General features: G+C 38.2%; 1 protein-coding gene and 1 long non-coding RNA gene across 2 annotated transcripts; both read right to left on the reverse strand.

Moving 5' to 3' along the window:
- Window positions 1–1,014: 1,014 nt before the first annotated feature.
- LOC110934159 lies at window positions 1,015–3,381 on the reverse strand. The gene is made up of 3 exons (XM_022177347.1): window positions 2,353–3,381; window positions 1,534–2,265; window positions 1,015–1,452 (listed from the first exon to the last, which is right to left on the reverse strand). The coding sequence occupies exons 1-3, from the start codon at window positions 3,379–3,381 to the stop codon at window positions 1,015–1,017; spliced, it is 2,199 nt and encodes a 732-aa protein (XP_022033039.1).
- Window positions 3,382–12,387: 9,006 nt separating this feature from the next.
- On the reverse strand, window positions 12,388–13,855 carry LOC110935257. The gene is made up of 3 exons (XR_002588991.1): window positions 13,830–13,855; window positions 13,248–13,314; window positions 12,388–12,441 (listed from the first exon to the last, which is right to left on the reverse strand). It is a non-coding gene; the product is annotated as an uncharacterized LOC110935257 (long non-coding RNA).
- Window positions 13,856–25,008: the final 11,153 nt, after the last annotated feature.

The raw sequence follows: 25,008 nt of genomic DNA on the forward strand, positions 1-25,008 counted from the left end.
AATCCAACTTGCTACTCAACCTACATGGGTAAAACACCTCTAGGAAAAGAATGGTGGGGCGGTTTACTTGGATTTTGTGGAAACGGATTTATTCAGGAAACGGTAACTTCGAAATAACTTTCATTAACATGATACGTTTATTATAGTATTTTTTTGTCAAACATTTACCATATTTTTCTTAGCATATCAATGCCTGGTGCAACAAGCTTATGTATCAACGGGCGATGTCGTCAAATGATGATCGGTGGACAGTTCTCCCGCCTACTTTTTTTAACATGATAGTAGAACAAAATAGAGAGGCCTACGGATATGGAGACGGTACAAAAGAATTTTTTCCTCCCATTTGGGAGGTTGATACGGTACATTGTCAAATATGATTATTCGGAATTTACACTTTTTTAAAAAAAAATTCCATTAAAATAATACCTTCTCCAATACTTATTTTTGTTTTAAATTTTTCCAGATTTACATGCCCGTACCGCACAACGAAAACCACTGGTTACTTCTAAAAATAAATATGCGTTCGTTTAAAATGTATGCTTATTTTCCCGTTAACTGTAACGTAAGTAACTGCGGAGAAGGATTTTGCATACACAGGAAAATACATCAAATTCTTTTAGAATTTCAAACTCCATTTGTATGGTTTCTGGGACGTATATCATACTGGCAACAATCAAGGAAAGATAGTGTACAGGACTTGGAGTATTGGGGGGATGTTGTGTGGCCAGACAACGAAGCTCATATTGGTCGAAACTCAGGGGCTATCATATGTATGCTATTGGAAAATCTAGTTAACAACCGTTCATTAACATGGAACGAAGTAAACATGCAGGATGCTTGTGTCAGATATAGACGGTACATGGCTGATGAACTATACGCCGGGCGCTACACACCAAGTAATTTTTGATGGCTTGACGTACGGATTGTAAAATTTAATTCTTGTATTAATTAAAAGTAGAATTTGTTACATGATTTTCATAAAATAAAAACATAAAAAAATATATATATATATTACTAAAATTCTGCTAAATTATAAGATGGAAAAATGTCATCCGTTGAACTCTGGGTTTCTGTCTCTTTCTCTTTTCCTTTTGCTGATGATTTTCGTGAACGAATCTGTGATTTCATTGGATCTAAACAAACGTCACGAACATGTCCGTATGTTCGGCAACGCGAACAATATACCGGAACAGGTTCTTCCCCACGAGACAAGATTCTGTTGTTTTCTTTTGGACGACCTGATTGACGTTTTGTAATATTCGGCGGTAAAACACTGCCAAGGCCTTCTGGTATTACCCATTCAGACCTATGAGGCAGAGGATTAATCGATTCTTCATACGTTTTTTTGTATACTTCGTTTGAGTAACACGAGAAAGCATAATGACTACAGTCAGGTTCACCCAAAAATCTTGAAACAGCAATCACATGCCCACAAGGTAAACCCGAAACTTGCTAGACACGACAGCTACACGAACGATTCGAAAGATCAACTACACCCCTTTTCCCACCATCATCAACAACAAAGCTGTTTACCCGGATGCCTGCAACAGTCCAGGTTCTAGACCCTTCAATTTTCTTTAAAATTTTCTTCTGTGCCCACTGAGTAAGTGAATGGCTCTCCTGCATGCCCTGCAATCGACGGTCATAAAACCATTTTTGTACAGACTCGCGGAAAAATTCGATAAGTTGCGTTATCGGCATCTTACGCGAGAATCTAGACAAAGAGTTTATAGACTCCGCACTATTAGATGTCATATAGTGGTATCGATTGCCGGGACAATGAGCTCTTGCCCATCTACCAAACCCAATATTTGTTAAAACCTGGCGTATTCGAGGAACAGCAAGACACAAGGCATTAAATGACTCGGTAAAGTCAGACATCCGATAAGATTTACACGTCTTCCACCATAGTGCCTCGTACTCTTTTTTTTTAGACGACGGCAAACGTAAATTCATCATTAAATGACGACAACACAGGCCGTGGTACACACGTGGAAACACATTCCTAACACCCACATGTATCGAATTCGCCCTATCCGAAATGATCGCCATATCTGCTATTTCACCAACACAATCTCTAAGCTTTGAGAGAAACCATGTCCAAGATTCACCATCCTCTGATTTTCCAATGCCATAAGCAAGCGGTAAAATCTGATTATTTCCATCCATGCCCACTGCTAAAAACAACGTCCCTTTAAATTCACCCTTTAGGTGTGCCGCGTCAATGATAACAACAGGTCTTAGATTTAACATAAAGCTACGAATCTGAAAATTAATGAAAATGAAATGAGACAAAAACCCATGTTACTTTAAAAAAATAAAAGAATCTATAGTATATAATGTATAATTTACCGCCGCCCCTAAAGCAACAAAAACCATTTCAAAACGACTCTGCTCATCAACCAAGATGTGTGTAACGCTTCCAGGATTTGCAAGTTTTAAATTGTAACAATATATTGGTAGTTCCGCAAAAGAGTCTCGTGTAGTTCCTTGTAGTAGTTCAAGTGCATAGCTTTTACCACGCCAAGCTTGAAGGTTTGTTATCTCAACCTCGAACCTTTGTCTAAAATCTTTGACAATCTCTTTCGCTCGATATATCCTACCACTGTCTTTTAGTTGTTCCTTCAAAAAGTGACCCAAAACCTTTGGGTTAGCCTGACGAAAATGTGGGTGTGTTTGCGTCTTCGAACAGGTGTGACTATCGTTCATATGTTTAACAAACCATAAATTGCCACAAGGAATAGCATGAGCCTTAAATCGCCATTCACAACCATCACCTAGGCATGAAACTTCATACCGCGTCTTAGATGATCTATCAACTTTAAACTCGAAATGCTCTAACAAAGATTTCTTTCCCAACTCGAGCTTCATCTCTTCTTTGTTATTGAATATATGACCGGCATCGAACACTATAGATGAAGAACCTGATTGGTTGTGAGACGTTAAAGATTTTTCATAATTTTTTTCTAAATTTGGACACTCATCGTTTAAAATATCAAAACTTTCTTTTAATGGAATATTTAGATCTGGAGCTTTTAAATTGTTTAAACAAGACAAACCAGATGAACCAACATCAGACTCTTGAATAACATATAATTTATATAATTCAAAAGGATTCTGCATCGCCTGATCAAAAAAAAATCTAACATCTCGATCATTAATAATATCGATGGGATCAGTAAACGTAGACATCCGGTATGACAACCGTGTAATGTTTGGAGTATCACACATCTTAGAAACATAGTTTAAAAAACTATTATATGAATGATCTGTTTCAATTTCTAAACCACGTCTCCTTGAATCGACACCGGTAACATACTCAATGTTTCCGTTAATCAAATCCCACTTCCCCCCAGTATAAACAACAAACTTGACCTTCATATTGTGAGATAATCAGCAAAAACAAATTTTCTCTTAAAGTTCGTTTTTAAAATTAAGTGATCTATATAAATTCAAAAACAAGGCGTCTTGAAATTCATATAAAACGTCTTGAAATGGTACAAGGCGTCTCAAAAAAATAAATGAAAAAAAACAAAAAATACACAAAAAAAATAGGGAAAAGAATGGCTCAAGCCGACTAAAGAGACAAAAATGGCTCAAGACGCCCAGACACGGCTCAAGCCGAGGGGAAACGTCTCGAGCCGTATTGATTAGCAGCTAGCCACTTTCAAACGTCTTAAGCCGTCTCAAACGTCTTAGCCAAGACGTCTAAGCCGTTCAGGTAAAATGGCATGTTTGTCGGACACGTGGCACGATGTGGTTGGACAGCCGTCAAGACGTCTAAGCTACTTCAGACGTCTCCACGAGACGGTTGACCAGGCTATTTTCGATGGTTTGACCAAAACCTTGACATTTTGGCGATTTCACTAAAAATACAATCTTTCTGAATAATAAAATAAATCGTGTTCGGTGTGCGGACAGGTTTAGGAAGTGACTAATCATCTTTTGTTCAACTTCCAAATGGCTAAGATCATCTGTAGTGAGGGGTTTTTAAGCGTTTTTTTCTTAAAAAAAACTCCTTACAACGCAGTGGCAGACCCATGAATTTTTTTATGTGGGTGCGAATTTTTTTTTTTAAATTTTAGGCGTCTAGATATATACATAAAAATACCGGTTCGGGTCGGGTCATGTAAAAAAAGAACATCAAACTTAAATTTATATAATCATCAAAAACACGTTAAACATTGTTACAAACATATTTAAAAAGTCGCCATACGGGTTTTCATTCTTTAAAATCTATCCAAAACATTATCTCGAGGTACTTTCTTAAAGATTTTATTTAATCAACAATCGGAAGATGATCCAAAATAAACATTTTATTATTAAATATTAAATTTAACATTTAATAATGAAATCAAGTTGAACATATAAATAAACAGCAACCTTTTTCTAATATTTAATCAACAATCCAGTAACTTCTTTATAATATTTAATAATAAAATGAACCCTATAAATCTATTTTCCTAATTTCCTATAATTGCCATTTGCCGTAACTTTACAACAGCAACCTATCAACATTCAACAACCCTATCAAAAACCTTATCAAAACTCTTGAAGAATAAAATCAAGGAGTGGTACCTGGTCGGCTAGTTGCACTCTGTCTACGGCGACTCGGCGAGATTTGTGGCTGATCGATCGAAGCCTGTCTGCACGTTGATCCTTCTTCTGTTTCTTGGTCGCTGCAGCAGAGAGGGGAGGGCGGGAAGATGAAAGGTCAATTGGCCGATTGGGTTTATTTGGGTAATTGGGTTATGTTTTGTTAATTGATTTTGTTATTTGGGTTGGGTTTTACCATAAACTTATTCAATTGGGCTTGATATTGGGTTATAGGAATACAAGTTTTATTTAAAGTGATTAGTGGGCTAACTTGTTTACATAATTGAGTTGGGTTTAAATCCGTGTTCACAATTTTTTTTATATAAATTCCTAACATTTTTTTCTAAGGGGTGCGGTCAGAATTTCCAAGGGGTGCGGTCGGGATTTTTCGCGAAAAATAACACTAATTTTTTTTTTTCAAGGGGTCCGGCCGCCCACCCACGGGCTAAGGTAGGTCCGCCCCTGCTACAACGCCATTTTAACCGTCCCCTGGGTGTTTTTCACAAAAAATGTAAGAGGCGTCCTTTTTTCCACGCTGAGGTTCCAATTCTTTGGCCAATTACCTGTATCCCTTTTTGGTTGGCCAATATAAATTTTTGATGGTTTTTTTTTTTTTTACTAAAATTCTTGGGTTAATGGATTTAAACACCCCCAACTATTGTTATTTGGCCGATGACACTCTCAACTTTGACTTTGGCTCAGACCACTCCCAATTTAACACATTGTTTGTCATGGCACCCCCTCGTTAAATAATCACTAACCAGGTTAGTAAAATTAGCCTATGTGTCAATTTTATCTGATGTGGCATGTCCTACGGATCAATTATACTCATTCATCTTCTTTAAAACCCCCAATCCCTAACAAGAACTCATTTGAAAAACCCTAATCCTAAATCATAACAAAATCAGACGCACCTTGGAGCAAATCCATCATCAACATACGATCCGGCCGATTTCCCTGAAGAACAAGCCCTAATCTTGAATCAAAATGAGCTCCTCTTCTACGTCTTCATCCACAGTTCGAGCCACAGATGACAACAAACTATCAGCAGCCGCAATATCAAAACATTCAAGGTGGTGTCGGGCAAGTTAAGTTGGAGCCACAGATGACAACAAACTATCAGCAGCCGCAATATCAAAACATTCAAGGTGGTGTCGGGCAAGTTAAGTTGGAGCCACAGATGACAACAAACTATCAGCAAGTACAAACGACTCAACAATTGCAAGCTTTACGAAATCTCGGGCCAGTGAAAATGGAACTGCAACATACTCAGTCGATGAGTAACTTATCACCGGTAAAACTGGAGCCCCAACACTCCGACCCGTCATTATTTCTGCAGCAGCAACAGCAGCAGCAATTCCTTAACGTATCCAGGCAGTCTCCACAGGCACAAATGAATCTTTTGCAGCAACAGAGATTGTTACAGCTACATTAGCAACAACAGCTATTGGAAAACATGCCTCAACAAAGGCCTCCGATGCAACCACAGTTTCAACATCAAAATCTGGCACTAAGATCTCCGGCAAAACCTGTGTATGAACCAGGAACGTGTGCAAGACGGCTAACACATTATATGTATCAGCAACAACATAGGCCTGAAGTAAGAATGTTACAGAATCGAGAGAGCAGAGGGGGTTTGGGGTTGTTGGAATCCGGATTGTGTGCATTTAAGAGTGTTGGATTTTGGTGATTTAAATCTGTAGATAAATGGGTTGCTGAATCTGTGTGTGGGTATGGTATTTTAAATACAGTGCCACATCAGCAAAAAGAACTAACCCAGTTAGTGTTTATTTAACGATGGGGTGACACAGCAACCCAAGTGTTAAGTTGGGAGTGGTGTGAGCCAAAGTCAAAGTTGAGAGTGCCAGCGGCCAAATGGTAATAGTTGGGGGTGTTAAAATCCATTAACCCTAAATTCTTTTACACCCCTTTTAACATAACGTCCCACAATGCTTATATCCCCACTACACCCATTTTAGAAAAACGCCCCATAATATCCCATTACTGACTAGAATAACACATATCATACAATGTCCATAGATAGGGACATTATTCATGCTCTCCACTATTCATGGTCTAAGGAGGTTTGGCTACAAGTCTCTTTATGATGTAATCTACCAAATACCGATACGGTAGTGAAAGAATGTCCAAAGGGTTTAACCATAGGGTTTTAAATAAGTCAAGATCAATGGAGGCAATAATGTTATTATGTCTTGACTATTATTAGTTAATTTATATTTTTTATTTCTATATAAAAGGTGAAGAATATGATTTAGCTTTATGACACCAAATTGATCCCCAATATCTTCTTAGAAAAGAAGCAAACACACTGTGACAAAATAATATGCAATATTATATCTAAGGAATTTTTTGCAAAAAGTGATAGAAGTTTGGGGTAAATGTTTCAGAGAATATTTGTACAGGTATGGAGGAAACATTTCAACTTTCAAGTGAAAGTAAAAGTAGAAAAAAATTAATTGCCAACAATGAACCTTTTTCTGCACTAGAAACAAGGGATAAAAACCCCACTTTAAGGCCATGTGTAGTCATAAAGCCCTTTGTGGGGCGTTATGCGACACGTGTCGTGCCACGTCAGCAAGGGGCTTTATGGGGCGTCATGCAATTTGAGGCCGTAGTCATAAAGCCCCTACCCATCATTACCTATTTAATAATTTTAAGTTTTATTAAGTAATATAAAAAACTCTTCTATTTTTTGATTGGCCAAATGATTAACCAAACAAAAAATAACGCCGCGAAAAATCTGGCGCCCTCCCCCAATTTTTGAAACATAGCGCCCAGGGGGGTGGTGTGCCCGGCGCCATAGCGGCGCTATGGTGGGCTATACCGCCCCACTACGTTCAACCTAATGCATACATGTATATAAAAACGTATCATAATTCATAACGATGGGGAACATGTTTCAGAGAATATTTGTACAAACATCCTAATAACTTTGCCTTCTCTAACAAGCGGGTCGTTACATCCAGAATCATAGTAGACGTAGAATATCATAACTTCCTTTGAATTAAGAATAGATCTTCTTTAAAAAAAAGTTATCTTGAATGGATTGATGTAATTTTATTTTTTTGTATTTGCCCCTTGTTTGTTTCTTTGCCTCTAGCAGGTTTTTTTCAATAAAGTTTATTGTTTGTAAAAATAAAAAATAAAATACAATTTACTGTTTTAAAAAAAAAAAAACTATGGATTTTGATTTTTAAGATGATCATAAAGTGTGTGTTATATTATTTGTCAGCAATGAAGTTTTTCATTAAAACCTTAAATAGTAAAAGAAAGCATAAGCTTGATCCGGACCACTCGGTGACTCGGATGACGAAATTTTAAATAAAAATAACTTCAATAAATAACAAATCTATTTTTATACATTAATAAAGAGGGATTGGGTGTAATTTATTGCCTACTTACCTATCATTTTGTTGTAACCGGTTATTTTTGTCACTAAATAAAAAATTGAAAAGAAAAAAAAACATATTTACAACTAATAAAACATGTGTCAACAGTAAAAAGCCAAATCATTACTAAGGTTTGGTTATATTTGTTTGTTGCATCCAAAATGATATTTTTTTACATTTGAGTTATTTTAGTTTGTGTTTTATTGTCATTTTCATCCAATTTGCTATCGGTTAACAAAATTTTGGCCTTTTTACTCTTTATTAATATCATATATAATTTAACTAAATACAATATTTTATTTTTAATTCTATAAAAAAGGGATGAAAAAAGTATAACTTAAGACCATGGGGTGTGGGAAGGGAAACACATGAGGAAAGCCTATGTGACAGCTTTCCTCAAGGGAACACCCCACCCAACCCCATCCAATCATATCAAGGGGAACACCCCACCCCTCTCCACCCAATCATAATTCAGGGATTTCGATGGAAATTCCCGATTCTCTTCGATGACTTTTTGTGTAAATGCTTGATGATGATTGGTTGGCGGGGAAGGGGGAGTGGTGTACCGCCCTAAGGATGGAGGGAAAGATAATGATGATATGGAGGTAAAGGTAGTGATGTGGATGTTGGGAGAAGCATTTCCCACACCCCATTTCCTATGACTGTAGGGTATGGGCTTGGTGAGCTGATCGGGGAGCCTACGTGGCTATCGTCCACGTCGGCAACCCCCCCCCCCCCCCGAAAGATCGGTGAGCTCAGGCCTCCATCCTCATCCTCCCCGAAATGCTTCTCTCTCTCTCTTAATATTATTGGAAGAGATAGACGGGGATGGATGGGAGACCATTTCTTCTTAATGGAGGAAGAGAAAGAGGAAAAAAAAGGTGATGAGGTGAAGGTGAAAGAAATATGATCATACCACGTAATCTAATAATGAAAGAAACTATTTATTTTGTACAATTTACTTTTCTTTTAATCATATATGTAATCAAATTCTAAAAGTACATAATATTTTTACTCGTTTGATAAAAGAAATACTTAGTTTACTAAAAACAAAACTTTCTCATTCGGGCCAATCAATCACCCTAAGATGAAAAGCAAGGAATCTCGCCTTTATCTGTTTGATAATCGATGGATAAAATTTTCACCAGGGACAGAACTTTCAATAGGTTGTTTTGTTGTTAATGAAAAATATGTCATTCACAAAAAAAAAATAATAATAATAATAAATAAATAAATAAAAAAGAAAACATATTTTACATCGGTCGACAACCATTACGTACCGGTTCTAGAATAACAATACAGCTAACGATGTTATTTGGCCGGAAACGGTTTGGTTCATCACAACATTGGTATGAACATCAAGAACACCATGAAATAAAATACTCGTATCAATGTTGTTCGGATGGTTTCGGTTCAATCATCAAGTTAAAGAACAAAAAACTCAACAATAGTTGACTCATTCGTTTTTGAATAAAAGTTCTATCGAGCGTAAACCCTTTCCTACCCATATGTATATATGTGTGTGTCATAAAAATTAATATTTATTGACATGCACAAAGTTGGATAGGCCATAAAGAGTTTGGTGTGTGAAATTGATCCATCTCTATCACGTTACATTACAACCATATTAATTTCCAACAAAAGAAAAAAAAAACCATTAATATAAAAAAAGTGCAGAAATGTAAAAAAAGAAAAAAAATGGACGGTGGGCCTACAATAAGAAAAGGGTGAAAGCGGCTTGAGAGTGGGACAAAATGGGATTTTATAGAATAATGAGGGGAATAATGAAAAAAAATGGAAGTATTTTGTATTAACAAATATTACGCAACCCCGTGTTGCAGCGGAGGCGAACACCAATGTCACACTACTACCAGCGACCACTAACATTAAAGTTGCAGCGTGTTAATACGAAGAAATTAAACCAAAACGTAAAACATATAAAAAATAACTAAATCGATATAGGACCCGAGCGTTACGACGAACCTGTCAAACGAGAAAAAATAGACGACGTAAAAAGGTTTAACAACACACGCATGTTGCGCCGTATTTAAGCAACATGGACAACTTATAAATGCACACACTTTGCAACCAGGGCCGGCTCAACCATTTTGGTGGCCTAAGGCGAAGTAAAATCTTGTGGCCTTTTTCCCAAAAAAATGTATGTAATTGAAAGTTAACCTTGAAGGGCCCAAGTGTAATTATTTGAAAGATTGTGTTAAAATTTAAAAACAAGAAAAAAAACGGTGAACCAGGGATTCGAACCCGGGTCTCACCAACATCCATACATACACAAAACAACTACACTACCAACCATCAATCTGTTGATAACCCACACCCTAAATCTTTTATAAATGGACTATGGTTTCATCAAATTATGGAGGCCCTATAGTTTTGGTGGTCCAATGCCCAAGCCTCATTTGGCTTATCCTTGGGCCGGCTCTGTTTGCAACTTGTACAACTTATAAATGCACACACTTGTCGCTAAATAATAGTATATAAATAAATAAATTAGCGTATAAAACCACTAAAGCAACATATACAACTTATAAATACACACATGTGTTGCAAAATAATAGTATATAAATATTATGCACCCATTTACTCATTAAGACTTTGCATATGCTTAAATTTGTCAAATTTTCTTGCTTTGTTATGTTTATCAGTTTCAACTTTAGCATGTATACATTTATTTTTGATAATGCAAAGGATTATATGATATGTGATAACGTATATGTTGGATCTGAGTTTGATTTTGATTGTATTTTGTGTTTGTAATTAAAGTGGAAATGGATGAGTGTGCAGCGGAATTAAGATGAAAACAAACTTTGCATACAATCAAACGAGAGTAATACTTTGATCAAACATCTTTACACAATGAATCGGAAGATTGAATTTATTTCAATAACGATTACAATGATTGATGAATGAATGCAAACTCCCCCTCAGCCAGAGCTCAGTTGTTTGTTCGTGCAAAGAAGACGATTGTGCAAAAGAGCTAATAGAACAGTACAAAGTACTGATCTATTTATAGGCACTTGCAAACTACTGAGCATCTTAGCTGACGTCACCATGAAAGTGACATCTAACCTCCTAACAAACTCTAACCTCTGATCTATACAAACACTGCTATGTTAACTACTGCTATTACATTACATTACAAGACAGACTATTGATCAGCTGTTGCAACCTTCTACTGCTGTGAACCCAGCAGCACTTGTCCGGATCAGCAGAGCTTGACTCAAGGCAGTAGATTGAATCAGCAGGGCTTTAGTCTTTCATCGGGTCTTTACTTGAGCAGCAGTTGTAGGTCAGCATTTAGCAAGATCAGCAGATAGGAGGTCAGCAGATGTTGAATTCACTTTCAAGGGGAGAGATTTGTATGTAAACATCTGCTTATTCAGGTTCCACTACTCTGATCCAGTTTTGGCTTTAATTATCTGTTCCTCTGATAGGGTTCAATCCCAACAATCTCCCCCTGGAACAGATAATGCCAAAACTCTTCATTATTGTGGACATTTATTGCCTCATCAACAGTTCCCTTATTTGACCTTTAAACTGTAGTTCAAAGTTAAGGGCATCTGTGTCTTCATCATCCCTGCTAAGTGGAAGATCAAGGAGATCCTGCAAATCTTCAAGACTCAGGCCAAGAGCTTGTTCCCTTGATATTTTCTCCACTTCTCCACTAGACCTGAGCAAGGTCAATACGCAGGTCTGTTTGTCAGTTTCCCACTTTTGTATTTTGAGCCTGGTGGGTTTCTTGGGAGATGTTTATTTGCAGAGGTATTTGGTGAGGCTGGCCTATTCAACACTTGCTGACCATCATTTGTAGATTGACCCAAGCCAAGAGTTTCTATGATCATTTTCTTTATGCCTTTTTTTACAAGGTCATCCCCTTTTATCAATTCTTGGATGGTTTCAGCTCCCAACTGTTTGTGTATCCTTCTTTTATAGATGGCAGTACCAGTTGGAGCAGTGGCTCTCCTGATTTGCAGCTTTGATGGTCTTTTTGAAACCTCTGCTTCAGGATAGTCAGGCTTTTGATGAATTTTTGGATCTTTCTTTCTTAATTCCTCCAACCTTTTGTAGGTTGTCCTGACCACATCTTCTTTCCATCTAGCAATTTGTCTTTTGTTTCCATATTCAGCAGCAACCAGTTCTTCTCTCATTCTCTTAATGTAAGACCCAGTTTATAATACCCATTTTTAATAGCAAATAAGCTTTACATAATACACTAAAAGTAGTCTTTACAAAAACCTTCAAGATTCGAAACCCATTTAATAAAACATTTACATGTTCAACCTACTAACAATATTCCAAAATAAACTACTAGAGTTTACATAATAACAAAACGAGGTTCAAGTGCGGAAGCGTAACGTTAGATGTTCGGTCCGAATCGATTGCTTGATCATCATCCTTCACTTGAGTACCTGAAAAACTAATGTTTTTAAACAGGCATTAGTGTTATTAACGATGGGAATTCACGTATTTGGATTAGGATCGATAACTCATTCAAATCAAGAAGTAAAATTTCAGCAAAACTGGGCTCCACCGTAATTTACGGTGTCACCGTAAATTACGGTGGGTTCTGGGCATTTGGGGTACCTACCGTAAATCAGTAGATCCCCACCGTAACATTTTAATAGCCACCGTAAATTACGGTGTCACCGTAATTTACGGTGGGCCCTGCACTTGTTTTCTTGCTTTTTGACCTTGAGCATTCAAGTTCCATTTTGCAGCAAAGTGACCTTGAACAGGTTTATTACCCACCCAAGGCTAGTTACCCAAATTTAGGACCATCACCCGTTATCACTTTTGCTATCCCAAAAGGGGAAACACTCCCACATCGATCTATATATGAATAAATCCAAACTTTCGTATTTGTCATCTACACAACTATTCACAATTATCAATCAAGATCACAACTCCTATATAAGGAATTTAAACTTTACAACTATCATGGCATGTCAAGGTTTCGACTTACACAAAGGTTATATCCAAGCATTAAGTGATAGTGTCTAGCTTCATGTTTAATACAAGACTTGTTTTGACCCGTTTGGGTGCTGAATTAAGCACCATTCAGGGCATGTAAGTATCCATGTTTGTCACTCGTTTTGACCCATTTCGCTTATTTAGGTCACTAATCATTTTCATGGCATTTTGGTAATCTTGATTGTCATGTTTCAGAATTTATTACATAAACTAACAATTAGGTATAATGTAACGAAACAATAAATTTCGTACCTTTAGAGCGCGCCTTTTCCTCGTGATTTCCCCTCGGCTTGTCCGCTAGATGAACCGGACTCTTTGCCTAGAAAATTCAGTTTTCACAACATGTTTAGAACTCTTTTCATGACCATAATCACATCATTATGGACCATTATCAAATCTGCGTTTTTATCCAAATTTTAACATTTAAGTCCTCACTTAGGCATTTCAACAAACACCTAGCGGGTCAGATTTTCCCATCTTCATAAACAAGTTCATGACTTTATAATTCGACATCAAATTTCACTATAATAGAAATTTTTGCATACATTTAGTATCAATATCACAGGAGTTACTTCCTATAATGAAATTTATACTAGGATTACACTCAAAATCCTAATGTTCATCATCAACATATAAAACCCATAACTTAACATCCATGGATTCATGGAATTTTCCTGAATTAGGGCATGATTTCATATATAGTTGTCTAGGTTTTAATCCTAGACACTATATCATCTTTAGTCTAACTAATTACTGTCATGCATCAACAAAATTTCAGATTTGCTTAGATTCATGAGGATTTCAAGTAGTGAATTCTCATAAAATTTTACATACCTCTTAATCCTCTTGCGATGAGGAACACATTTCTAAACTCGGATTTCGTTTTGGTTAGGATTTGAACCTCCAATTGCAAGAAATTGTGACTTTAGGGTTTTGGAACAATGGGGGTCGCCCCTTTTCTTGCTTCTGTCGACCAGACACACCAATTTGGTGTGTTTGGTTTAGTTTTGTTACAATTAAAATTAAACTTTTGATTCTTGGCAAGATTAGTCCCTTAACTACCATTTCTTTTTAAATACTAGAGTTTTAACCAAGTGTAGGTTATTTTCAAGACTTGTAAACTTTAACTAGGTTAAAGTTTCTACATGATTATTTCTTGTTTATGAAATCCTTAAATTCTTATATAAAGATTTATATTTTCGGGGTGTTACACTTAAGTTCTACCTGTTTGTCAGGTACATTCTTTCTAAACTTTGCCCAGTCAGGAGGAGTGTGAGTGACTTTCCTTTTTATCATGTCTTGAATTCTTGCTGCTTCAGTTTCAAGCTCAGGAACAGTCCACTCTTTGTACATGTATCTCTCTCCTTTATACTTCTTGTGGGCCATTATGCTTTCAATGTAGTCTTTCTTCAAAGTTTCAGCTGCTCTCTCTGAAATTTGTTGACTGACATTTTTTGCAAATCGTTCTAGGGAGCTGACTTGTGTGAGCAGATATTGATAGTATCTAGAAATTTCTTTGTCAGATTTCCCTTGTGTGTTTCTCTTTGAGATATCCTCTGCTTGCTTGGCCTTGATCTTCAGATATTCATCAACATTTTTAGGCCAGGGATATCCTTTTATTGATGGCAACCTCCTTTTGACAGGGTCATCCTCATAGTAAAAAGATTTTATTTCTTCTCTAACAGCTTCTAGTTCAAGAGGAAATTGAACACCTGCAGGAGGTAAGGGCTTGTGCACTTGAACTGCAGAGAGAGCAACTGGTTTTGGTATTTTGACAAGAGCTAAAGGTTTTGAAGATGTTTGAGGTGGTGAAGTGTCATCATCTTTGAGAATTAGCCTTCTCTTCTTTGTTTGAGGAGGGGCTGATGATGTTTTGGATGGAACAGTGGTGGTGGATGTAGTGGCAGTGATTTGTGATAGACTAACAGTTGTTGAAACAACTGGTGTTCCAACCACTGTTGTCTTTACAGCAGAAGTTGTAACAGCTGCTGTTTTCTGCCTTTTGGCAGGAGGTGATTTTGTTTTTCGTGGTGATGATGGTAAGGCAGTGGATGTAATGTGTGTTGAAGTGGTGTGTGTTGAAGTGGGAGCAGATGTTGAAACCACTGAAGTACCAACAGTAGTGGGCACAACAGGAGTTACAACAGCTGTTTTAGATGGTGGTTTTGAAACAGACTTTGAACGTCTGGTTGGAATGGATTTGGGTAGCCTTACTATTTTTGTAGGCTTCTTCTTTTCATCAACAAGATTTTCATCATCTTTTGACCCTGAAGTACCCTGATCCGGATAATCCACCCTGGCTTTCCTTTTGGCCTCTCTATCTCTTTTTACACTTGCAACTGCTTCTGCCAGTGCATTTGTGGTCACATCAATTTTCTTGCTTCCATCTGGCAGAGGGATCTGTTTGGTCCTATTTGCACTTTCTGGTGCAAGGTAGATACCATCCTCTATTCCCTTCTTTTTCCACTCCAGCAATTTCTCCCCCTTTTTGGCATTATCTGGGGGAAGTTGATCAATGAAGAGAACAGTTGGAGGAGCCGTTCCAGTGGTATGCAGGATCTGAGTTTTGAGAGCTTTTAGATCAGCCTGAGTGTTCTTGAACCTTGACTCCATTGCATTTCTCAGCTGTCGAACATGTTTTTCATGTTGCTGATCTGCTAGTTGTGCTTGATGATGGAGAAAAGGTTGAAATAGATTCCAGAGCTCATTTGTAGCAGATGCCTGTTGTGGAGCAGGTGCTTGAGGTGGAACAGCAGTGGATTGCACCGTTTGAGTTTTCAACACCTGCTGCAGCATGTTTTTGAGATCTGCAACAGATGTATCTAACTTTTCAATTCGGTCCGTCAAATCCTGATATTTTAAATCATCACCCAATTTAATGGGATCATCTGATTTCCCACTAACAGTGGTTTTATCAGTGCTAGAGGTAGGGAGTTTACTCCAAACATTAACCACTGATGCCCCTTTTTCTTGGTACTGGGGTCTTCTTCCTTCAACACTTGACAACCTTTTGATGTTGCCAGTAGGATAAATAAATCCACTGGTGGTTGGCAGAGGTGCTATAAAAGGAATTGCCTCCAAGGAAGTCTTATTGATGTAACCACTGTCCAACTGTAAACCAGTGGGTTCAACAGTTGTAGTGGCTGCTTCACTTGGATTACCACCAAGAGTTACTTGTAACTCAAGGGGTGTAACCTCCTCAGGTTGTGTTGGTGGGTTAGCAATGAATGATACATCAGGCTCAGTCAGTTTTTGAGGCATATTCTCATTGACAGGTGATTGAGAAGGACTGAGTAATGCCTGGTTCAAATCTATTGCATCCAACAAAAGTTGTGTTTTTGGTGGGATTGTGGATGTGAGGTGTGGTGTAGAAGAAGAGGTTGCCCCGGGCATTGGGCTGTGGATGATGGAAACGAGTGTTTCCAGAGCATCATAATGTGGGGGCCCTTTGTGTACAACCTGTTCTTTTTGTGAAGAAGCAGGAGGAGTTTTGGGTATGGGTTAAGATATTTGTACCAACTGCTGTGAGGAAGTAGCAGCAGTGGTTTCTTGTGATATATGTGTTGTCACAGGCAGTAGCTCTGGTATCTCATCCTCCAGAGTTGCCGTTTTGATTGGTTTGGGGGGTTTTTGAGTTTTCTTTTTGTTTGGCTTTTTGGGATTTGTAGGTGTGGGTTTCAAAACAGTTGGTCTGCTACTTTGATCACCTAGAGCAGTGGGCTCAGTAGCAGATACCTGAGGAGCAGTGTTAGCTGCTAAATTCTGCTCAGGCACCTCTGCTTGTGTTTTGCAAGGTGCTAACATTCTTGAAAAAGTTTCAGATGTTAGGCTGTTTATTTGAGTAATCTCACCTTGATTTATTACAACTAAATCATCCTTACTGAATTTCTTTTCAAAATAGTAACTTAAAAACCTTGGAAATAGTAAGAATGACTTTGTTTCAACATTATTAACCAAATCTTTAAAAATTTCCCGAGAGTAGTTAAAATTTTCTTCTTGAAGAATTGCATACCCCAGATTTTGAATCTTTAAAGGGATTTCACTGAAAGAAGTGGTTTTGTTTGAAACACATAGTAGGAGGGTATGAAAAAAAAATCTGGTTGCTGAAGGAAAATAACCTTTTTGTAAGGTAAGTCTCTTCAGCATTGTGGCTTCATACCCTCTTTCAATGAAGTCAGTTTGTAACTCGTTTTTAGTGAAAGAAGTTTTACCTTTCTGATCATCGAGTTGAAAGACCTCTGAAATGGATTGTGGCGTGATTTGGATAGCTTTTCCCTTTATGGAGGAGTGTATGGTAGTTGCAGTGTCTCCTTGTTTTTCAAGGGTTGCATTCTTCCAGAACTCCCTTTGGGTATCCAAATAGAATGGTGCATTGGCGGTGAACAAAGTTTTGTACTCTGATTTTGCCATGATGTTAATGGTGGAATCGAAAACATCGGTGGTTCCTGGTTTTGTGAGAAGACTCGGGAGATTGTGAGATTATTTATATGGGATTTCAGTGGAGATTGCCTTTTGAGAGGCTGTTTTCGATGATGATTTGGATGTGGGTTTTGCAGACTTCGATTTTGTCATTTTGAGTAGAATGATCGAAGAAATTTGTGAAAGATGAGATGAAAAATTGCTTTGAGAAGAGAATTTTTGAAGAATTCAATTCGACAGTAAAACCCTGTTTTGGTGGTGAGTGGGGGATTTTAAAGGGAAGAAAGTGAATGCTAACGTGGCAGCCGTTACAAAAGGTCTGAGCACTATGTACTGCCCATGTGACAACCCCTGGTGAAAGTGAAGGACAGTACTTTGATGAAAGTGAGAGATGAAAGCAGTGGTAAGGAAGCAGTGGATGATTTTCACTATCAGTGGATAGCATATCAGTGGATAAGACACTGCTTTTGAACAACAGAGTTTATCAAAGGAATGAGAGAGCAGGGGTTGACTTTCAGCAGTGGACAGACGTTTGAAGTAGGACAGACTTTTGAACAATCAGTGGTTATGGCAGACTTTTAAGGATTTTAATGAAAATTTCATTTTTAACTATTTTTAAGGATTGATTTTTGATTTTCTGAAAACATTTTGTTGCTTTTATTCAAAGAAAAACAAGATGTTGCTTGTTATTCCATGTTTAGCATCCCAATCCTAGAGACCAAGCTTTCAAAAGTGGCTGTATCAAGTGCTTTTGTGAGTACATCTGCCAGCTGGTCTTTAGTTTGGACATGATGCAGAGAAATCAAACCTTTTTCATAGCAATCCCTCACAAAGTGATGTCTGATGTCGATGTGTTTGGTGGTAGAATGGGAAACTAGATTTTTGATGATATTTTCTGTTGCCTGGCTGTCCAACATGAGTGGTGTTTTTAAGGCAGTGATACCAAAATCCAGTAACTGATTTTGAAGCCACAGGAGTTGGGCTGTACAGCTTGCAGCAGCAATGTATTCAGCCTCAGCAGTGGATGTTGAAACTGCTGCTTGCTTTTTGCTTTGCCAAGAAACTAAGCAATCACCTAGAAACTGGCACCCTCCTGAAGTGGACTTCCTTGTGGTGTGACATCAGCAAAGTCACTGTCTGAAAAACCTGAAAGCTTGATATTCCCATTAGCTGGATACCAGATACCAAGTGTGGGAGCACCTTTTATGTATCTGAAGATCCTTTTTACAGCAATGAGATTCGATTTTCTGGGAGCTGATTGACTTCTTGCACAGACACATGTTGCAAACATGATGTCTGGTCTAGATGCAGTTAGGTACAATAAAGACCCAATCATGCTTCTATAGAGTGTTTGGTCAATCAGCTCATCCTTTTCATCAGACATGACCAGCTTATTTGTTGCCATGGGTGTGCTGCATGGTTTACAATCATTCATATCAAATTTGGTTAAAAGTTCTTTAGCGTATTTGCTTTGAAGAATGAAAGTTCCATTTTGCATTTGCTGTACTTGGAGACCAAGAAAGCATTGCAGCTCACCCATTGCACTCATTTCAAACTCAGCTGTCATGAGTTCTCTAAACTCTTCACACAATTTGTTACATGTGCTTCCAAAAATAATGTCATCCACATAAATTTGGACAATCATTAAATCCTTCCCTCTCCATTTAAGAAACAGTGTTTTATCAATGGTACCTCTTTTGAAACCATTTGAGAGTAGGAAGTTGGAAAGAGTTTCATAGCAGGCCCTTGGTGCTTGTTTCAGGCCATACAAGGCTTTGTTCAGCCTGTAGACATGATCAGGATAAAATGGATCCTCAAAACCTGGAGGTTGACATACATACACCTCTTCTTGAATTGTACCATAGAGTAAAGCACTTTTGATATCCATTTGAAACACCTTCATGTTGTGGTTGACAGCAAAGGCCAGGAACAGTCTAATGGCTTCCAATCTTGCAACAGGGGCGAATGTTTCATCATAATCAATCCCCTCTTCCTGTCTGTAACCTTGAACCACAAGCCTGGCTTTATTCTTGACAACAATGCCCCTTTCATCAGTTTTGTTCTTGAAGACCCACTTTGTGCCAATGGGACTAACCTCTTTTGGCAGTGGTACAAGCTCCCATACTTGTTTTCTTTTAAACTGTTGGAGCTCTTCTTGCATGGCTTCTACCCAGCTGTTGTCTTTCAGTGCCTCTTGGTACTTGACTGGCTGATGGAGTGATAGAAAACCAGCAAAAAGACAGATGTTTTGGGTTTGGCTTCTTGTAAGCACCCCTTCATTGATGTTGCCAATGATTTGATCAGGTGGATGAGATCTCAAGAAGATTAAATCTCCTTGGTATGGTATCATGGCATTTGTTGGTGAAGGCTGCAAATGTGTATCATCTGAGCTAACCACTGCTGGTGACTTTGATGACCCGGCAGTGGCTTCAAAAGGTGGTGGAATAGGAGGTAATAAAGTGGACAACTGCTGACTTTTATCCACTGTTTGAGGACTTTTGTCAGCAGTGTTTGAGGATGTGGAAGCAGTGGTGGATGGGCTACTTTGCTCAACAACTGTTGAGGTGCAGTGGTTGAGCTTTGACAACTGTTTTGAACAGCTGGTGCTTTTCCCTTTGTGGCAGACCTTTGAGGGATGATGATTTCATACCCATAGTCTGGTGTTGTATCCTCTGATGGACCTGCACTATTAGTCTTGACAGCAGTATTTTCAAAAGTGAATCTTTCAAGATCAAACAGATCTGCAGGATTTGCTGGGATTTTCATTGATGAAAGTTCATTGAACTTTACATTCAAAGTCTCCTCCACTGCCTTGGTCCGTGTATTGAACACTTTGTATGCCTTGGCAGTGGTTGAGTATCCCAGATGATAACCACAATCAATTTTGGCTGCAAATTCTGAAATAGAATCTTTTAAGTTCAAAATAAAGCATGGGCAGCCAAACACCTTGAAATAGGAGATCAGTGGTTTGATTTTATACAGAATTTCATAAGCAGTCTTTTTGTGCCTGGGGTTTATTAAAACTCTGTTCTGGACATAGCAAGCAGTGTTTACTGCCTCTGCCCAGAAAGTTAGTGGCAAACCTGAATCTGCAAGCATGGTTCTGGCAGCCTCAATCAAAGTTCTGTTCTTTCTTTCAACAACCCCATTTTGCTCTGGTGTTCTAGGGATGTTGTACTGCCTTACAATCCCTTTCTTCACACAGAAGGCATCCAACTCCGTATTTTTAAATTCTGTGCCATTGTCACTCCTGAAGCTTTTCACTGGAAGGTCAAATTGCTTTTCAACCTGTGTCACAAAGTCTTGCAAAATGCCTGCAGTTTCATCTTTGGAGTGCAAAAAGAAAGTCCATGTAAACCTAGAAAAGTCATCAACAATAACCAAACAATATCTTTTCTTTTTGAGGCTCATGACTTGAACTGGGCCAAACAAATCCATGTGTAGCATTTGCAAACACTGGGTTGTTTTGGACTCTTCAATGGACTTGTAAGAACTTTTATGTTGTTTTCCTTTTAAACAGGAAATGCAATGTTCAGGACATGAAAACAATTTTTGTGGTAGGCCTCTCACCAAACCATTTTTTGAAATTTCACTGATTGTCTTAAGATTTGTGTGCCCCAGCCTTCTGTGCCAAAGTTCTGTCTCTTTGTTAGAGGCAGCTGAGAACAGACAGGCATCAGCTCTGGGACACTCTTTTGACATATCAACAACATAAACATTGCCACTTCTTTGAGCAACAAGTTTAGTGTGACCAGTTTTGATTATTGCTTCAATCTTTTTGACCATTTCTGGTTCAACAATCCTACAACAATCTTTTGTGAAGAATGACCCAAACCCTTTGTCACTCATTTGTGATACACTCAGAAGGTTGAATTTTAGATTGTCTATTAGATTGACATTTTCAAATTTTACATTTCCAGATTGCACTGTACCAGACCCTAGAACTTTCCCTTTACTATTATTACCAAAGGATATATCACCCCCTCCATGGATTTTAAAGTCTTTGAGGAGGGCTTTACATCCTGTCATGTGCCTGGAGCCTCCACTATCTACATACCAAAGACTATCAAAGCATGCAGAAGCTCCCTGCACATGAAGTAAAAGGATTAGTTCATTAAGGGCTCCAAAGCCAACAGGGCTTTGGATGGGGATTCAGTAGTGTCTGGTATGGGTGCAGAGTGATGGACAGTGGTTAGGTCAGGGGTTTGGACAGTTTTAGTACTGTGTCTTGCTAACCACTGTTGAGGGTCTTGACCAATCACCTGCTGATAGCCAAAAGGATGCCTATTCACTTTAGGTTTAGAGGGCCTTTTGTAGGCCTCATAAACGTGTGGATCCTTTGGTAAGACTGTTTTTCCTTGCCTTTTCTGAACTGATTGGCAGGGGGTGCATCAGTAACCTGAACATCTCTTTTGACAGATGTTTGGTTCAGCTGTTTTGTGACAGCTGTTTGAACTGGTACAAACAGTGGTTGTGTCTTGGCGAATTTGACAGATGTTGATGATGATGTTGGACTCAAGGATGTTTTAGCAATGTACTCATTCTTTTTCACATCAAAGTTTTTGAGGTACACACATGCTTGAGTTTTGTGGTTTGTTTTACCACAAACTATGCAACTTTCAGCTGGAACTATGACACTTGTTCTGTTTATATCATAAGCTTTTAAGTGGAAACAATCTTTTGTTAGATGGTTCCTTTTCTCATAGAATTCACAAAACAAGTTATCAATTTTTTCTTTCTTCTTTCTCTTTTCTTCCTTGTTCTCTTCTGACCATGGGTCTGTTAGTGGTTCAATCAGGGTACCTGAACTTTCTCCCAACAGTACTTCATTAGCCACAGCAGTAACCACTGCTTCAGTCACCTCATCCACTATTTCAGAACCCAGCTGTTCCTCTTCAGATTCAACACCCTCCTGTATTGACTCTAATGCCATCAAACAAAATTTATCATGAGAAGAAACATTGGAAGCATAGAGTGCAAAATTTTCATCACTGAGGTCTTCAGGCATACTGCTCCAGTCAACAAACCCTTGAGTGAAAAAGCTTTGTTGATCTGGTTGTACTGCTGTTGGAGCAGTGGTTTGAGGTGCAGGTTGCACTTGTGCCTGAGGGACAGGGGTTTGAACATATTGGATCTGTGGAACAGTGGTTTGGACATAGTGCACTGGCACAGGGGCAGCAGCATAGTGAGTAGTGTTCACTTGAGCTGCTGTGGCATATTGGGCATAGTGCACAGTGCCTTGATTTTGAGGTCTAGGATTTGAGCTAGGATGAGGGATTATGGGACCAGTAGTTTGACTCCTACACTCCCTAGCGAAGTGTCCCAACCTATTACACTTGTAGCACTTGATTTTCGATTTATCCAACCCAACCCTTAGATTCCCATGCAAGCCTGGGAACTTTCGCCTTGTTCTTTTATAAAATTTGCTAGTTCTAACACTTAGCAAGGCCAGTTGATGCAGGATGTCCATTTCCTCTAAATCAGCGGGGTCAAAATGCTGTAGATCATTGAGTTCAAAGCTTAGATTGTCTGACATCTGGTTTTCATTTGCAGTGAATGCATAACTTGTAGAGTGAGGATCAGGGTTGTTAAAATTTTCACCAGCAGTTATGTCAATGAAGTGATCATAACCCTGATCCTTACCACTACTTCCAGATTCTTCTTGACCCAAAAGAGCAGTGTTACCGAATGTATAATCATCAACGGTTTTTCCTGACTCTTGTAACTTCCTTTTCTGGTTCAACTCCCTTTCGTAGGTCAGGAGTCGACCATGGAGTTGGGTCAAGGTCAGATCCTTGAACTCAGGTGAATTTCGGGTGACAAAAGCTATGGTGTCCCATTTTTCTGGCAGTGACCTGAGGAACCTGCTATTTTGAGTTGAGTTTGTAAAAGTGGTTTTAACAAGCCTCAGTTCACTGATGAGACAACTGAAACGCTCAAATTGTTGCGTCAGTGATTCACCTTTAACATGACAAAATGTTTCATACTGTTGGTTCAGGATTTCCCTATTGTTTTCTATGACTTCTTCGGTACCCCCAAACTGTTCCTTAAGCGCGTCCCACAATTCTTTGGCACTGTTACAGTGTAACAGTCCAGCATATATTTCATTGGGCAACGCTGAAGCTATGATGCTAAACGCTTTAGCATCTAGTTCGATCTTTTGAAAGTCGGTTTCGGTATAGTTTTCAACTGGTTTTGGAACGAACTTTTTAGTATCTTCAGCGCTTGGCACTGTAGGAACATGGGGACCAAAGACGACAGACCTCCAACAACCTGTGCTTTGTTGAGCGAGGATGTGACCCATCCTCCTCTGCCAGATGTTGTACTCATTTCTTTTTAGCATAGGTGGTTTAAAAAGAGAGCCGATGTTTTTATCATCCTGAGATTGTGACGTCATTCTTGTTGTTTTACAGACATTGAGAAATCAACTTTAATGGTGATTAATCCTTGCTCTGTTTTTCAACAAACGAACAAACGATCAGTATCATCTGTTATGAGCTGAACTATTTACGTCAAAATGATTGTTAAATCAAATTTGACTGTCCAAGCTCTGATACCAATTGTTGGATCTGAGTTTGATTTTGATTGTATTTTGTGTTTGTAATTAAAGTGGAAATGTATGAGTGTGCAGCGGAATTAAGATGAAAACAAACTTTGCATACAATCAAACGAGAGTAATACTTTGATCAAACATCTTTACACAATGAATCGGAAGATTGAATTTATTTCAATAACGATTACATTGATTGATGAATGAATGCAAACTCCCCCTCAGCCAGAGCTCAGTTGTTTGTTCGTGCAAAGAAGACGATTGTGCAAAAGAGCTAATAGAACAGTACAAAGTACTGATCTATTTATAGGCACTTGCAAACTACTGAGCATCTTAGCTGACGTCACCATGAAAGTGACATCTAACCTCCTAACAAACTCTAACCTCTGATCTATACAAACATTGCTATGTTAACTACTGCTATTACATTACATTACAAGACAGACTATTGATCAGCTGCTGCAACCTTCTACTGCTGTGAACCCAGCAGCACTTGTCCGGATCAGCAGAGCTTGACTCAAGGCAGTAGATTGAATCAGCAGGGCTTTAGTCTTTCATCAGGTCTTTACTTGAGCAGCAGTTGTAGGTCAGCATTTAGCAAGATCAGCAGATAGGAGGTCAGCAGATGTTGAATTCACTTTCAAGAGGAGAGATTTGTATGTAAACATATGCTTATTCAGGTTCTACTACTCTGATCCAATTTTGGCTTTAATTATCTGTTCCTCTGATAGGGTTCAATCCCAACAGTATAAATTATTATGAAATGGGTAATTAATAAATTAGTGATATAAATTGTAGTGTTATTCTCAACTTTATGAATCTTAAATTGTAAAATTACGAATCAAAGTTATAAATTTAGTAAATTACATTTTCATATTAATGATAAATATTTAGATTCACATGGGATTTATATGTTGACGGTTTGTTAAAAAAACAAGTACCGTTGAAGTAAATAAAGTATAATAAATAGGTTGACACATAACTTTTGTAACTTCAATATAAAATTAATTAGATGTTGGTACATATGATCTATTAATTTTTTTT

The sequence above is a fragment of the Helianthus annuus genome, chromosome 4, assembly GCF_002127325.2.
Source record: "Helianthus annuus cultivar XRQ/B chromosome 4, HanXRQr2.0-SUNRISE, whole genome shotgun sequence".
Classification (NCBI taxonomy): Eukaryota; Viridiplantae; Streptophyta; class Magnoliopsida; order Asterales; family Asteraceae; genus Helianthus; species Helianthus annuus.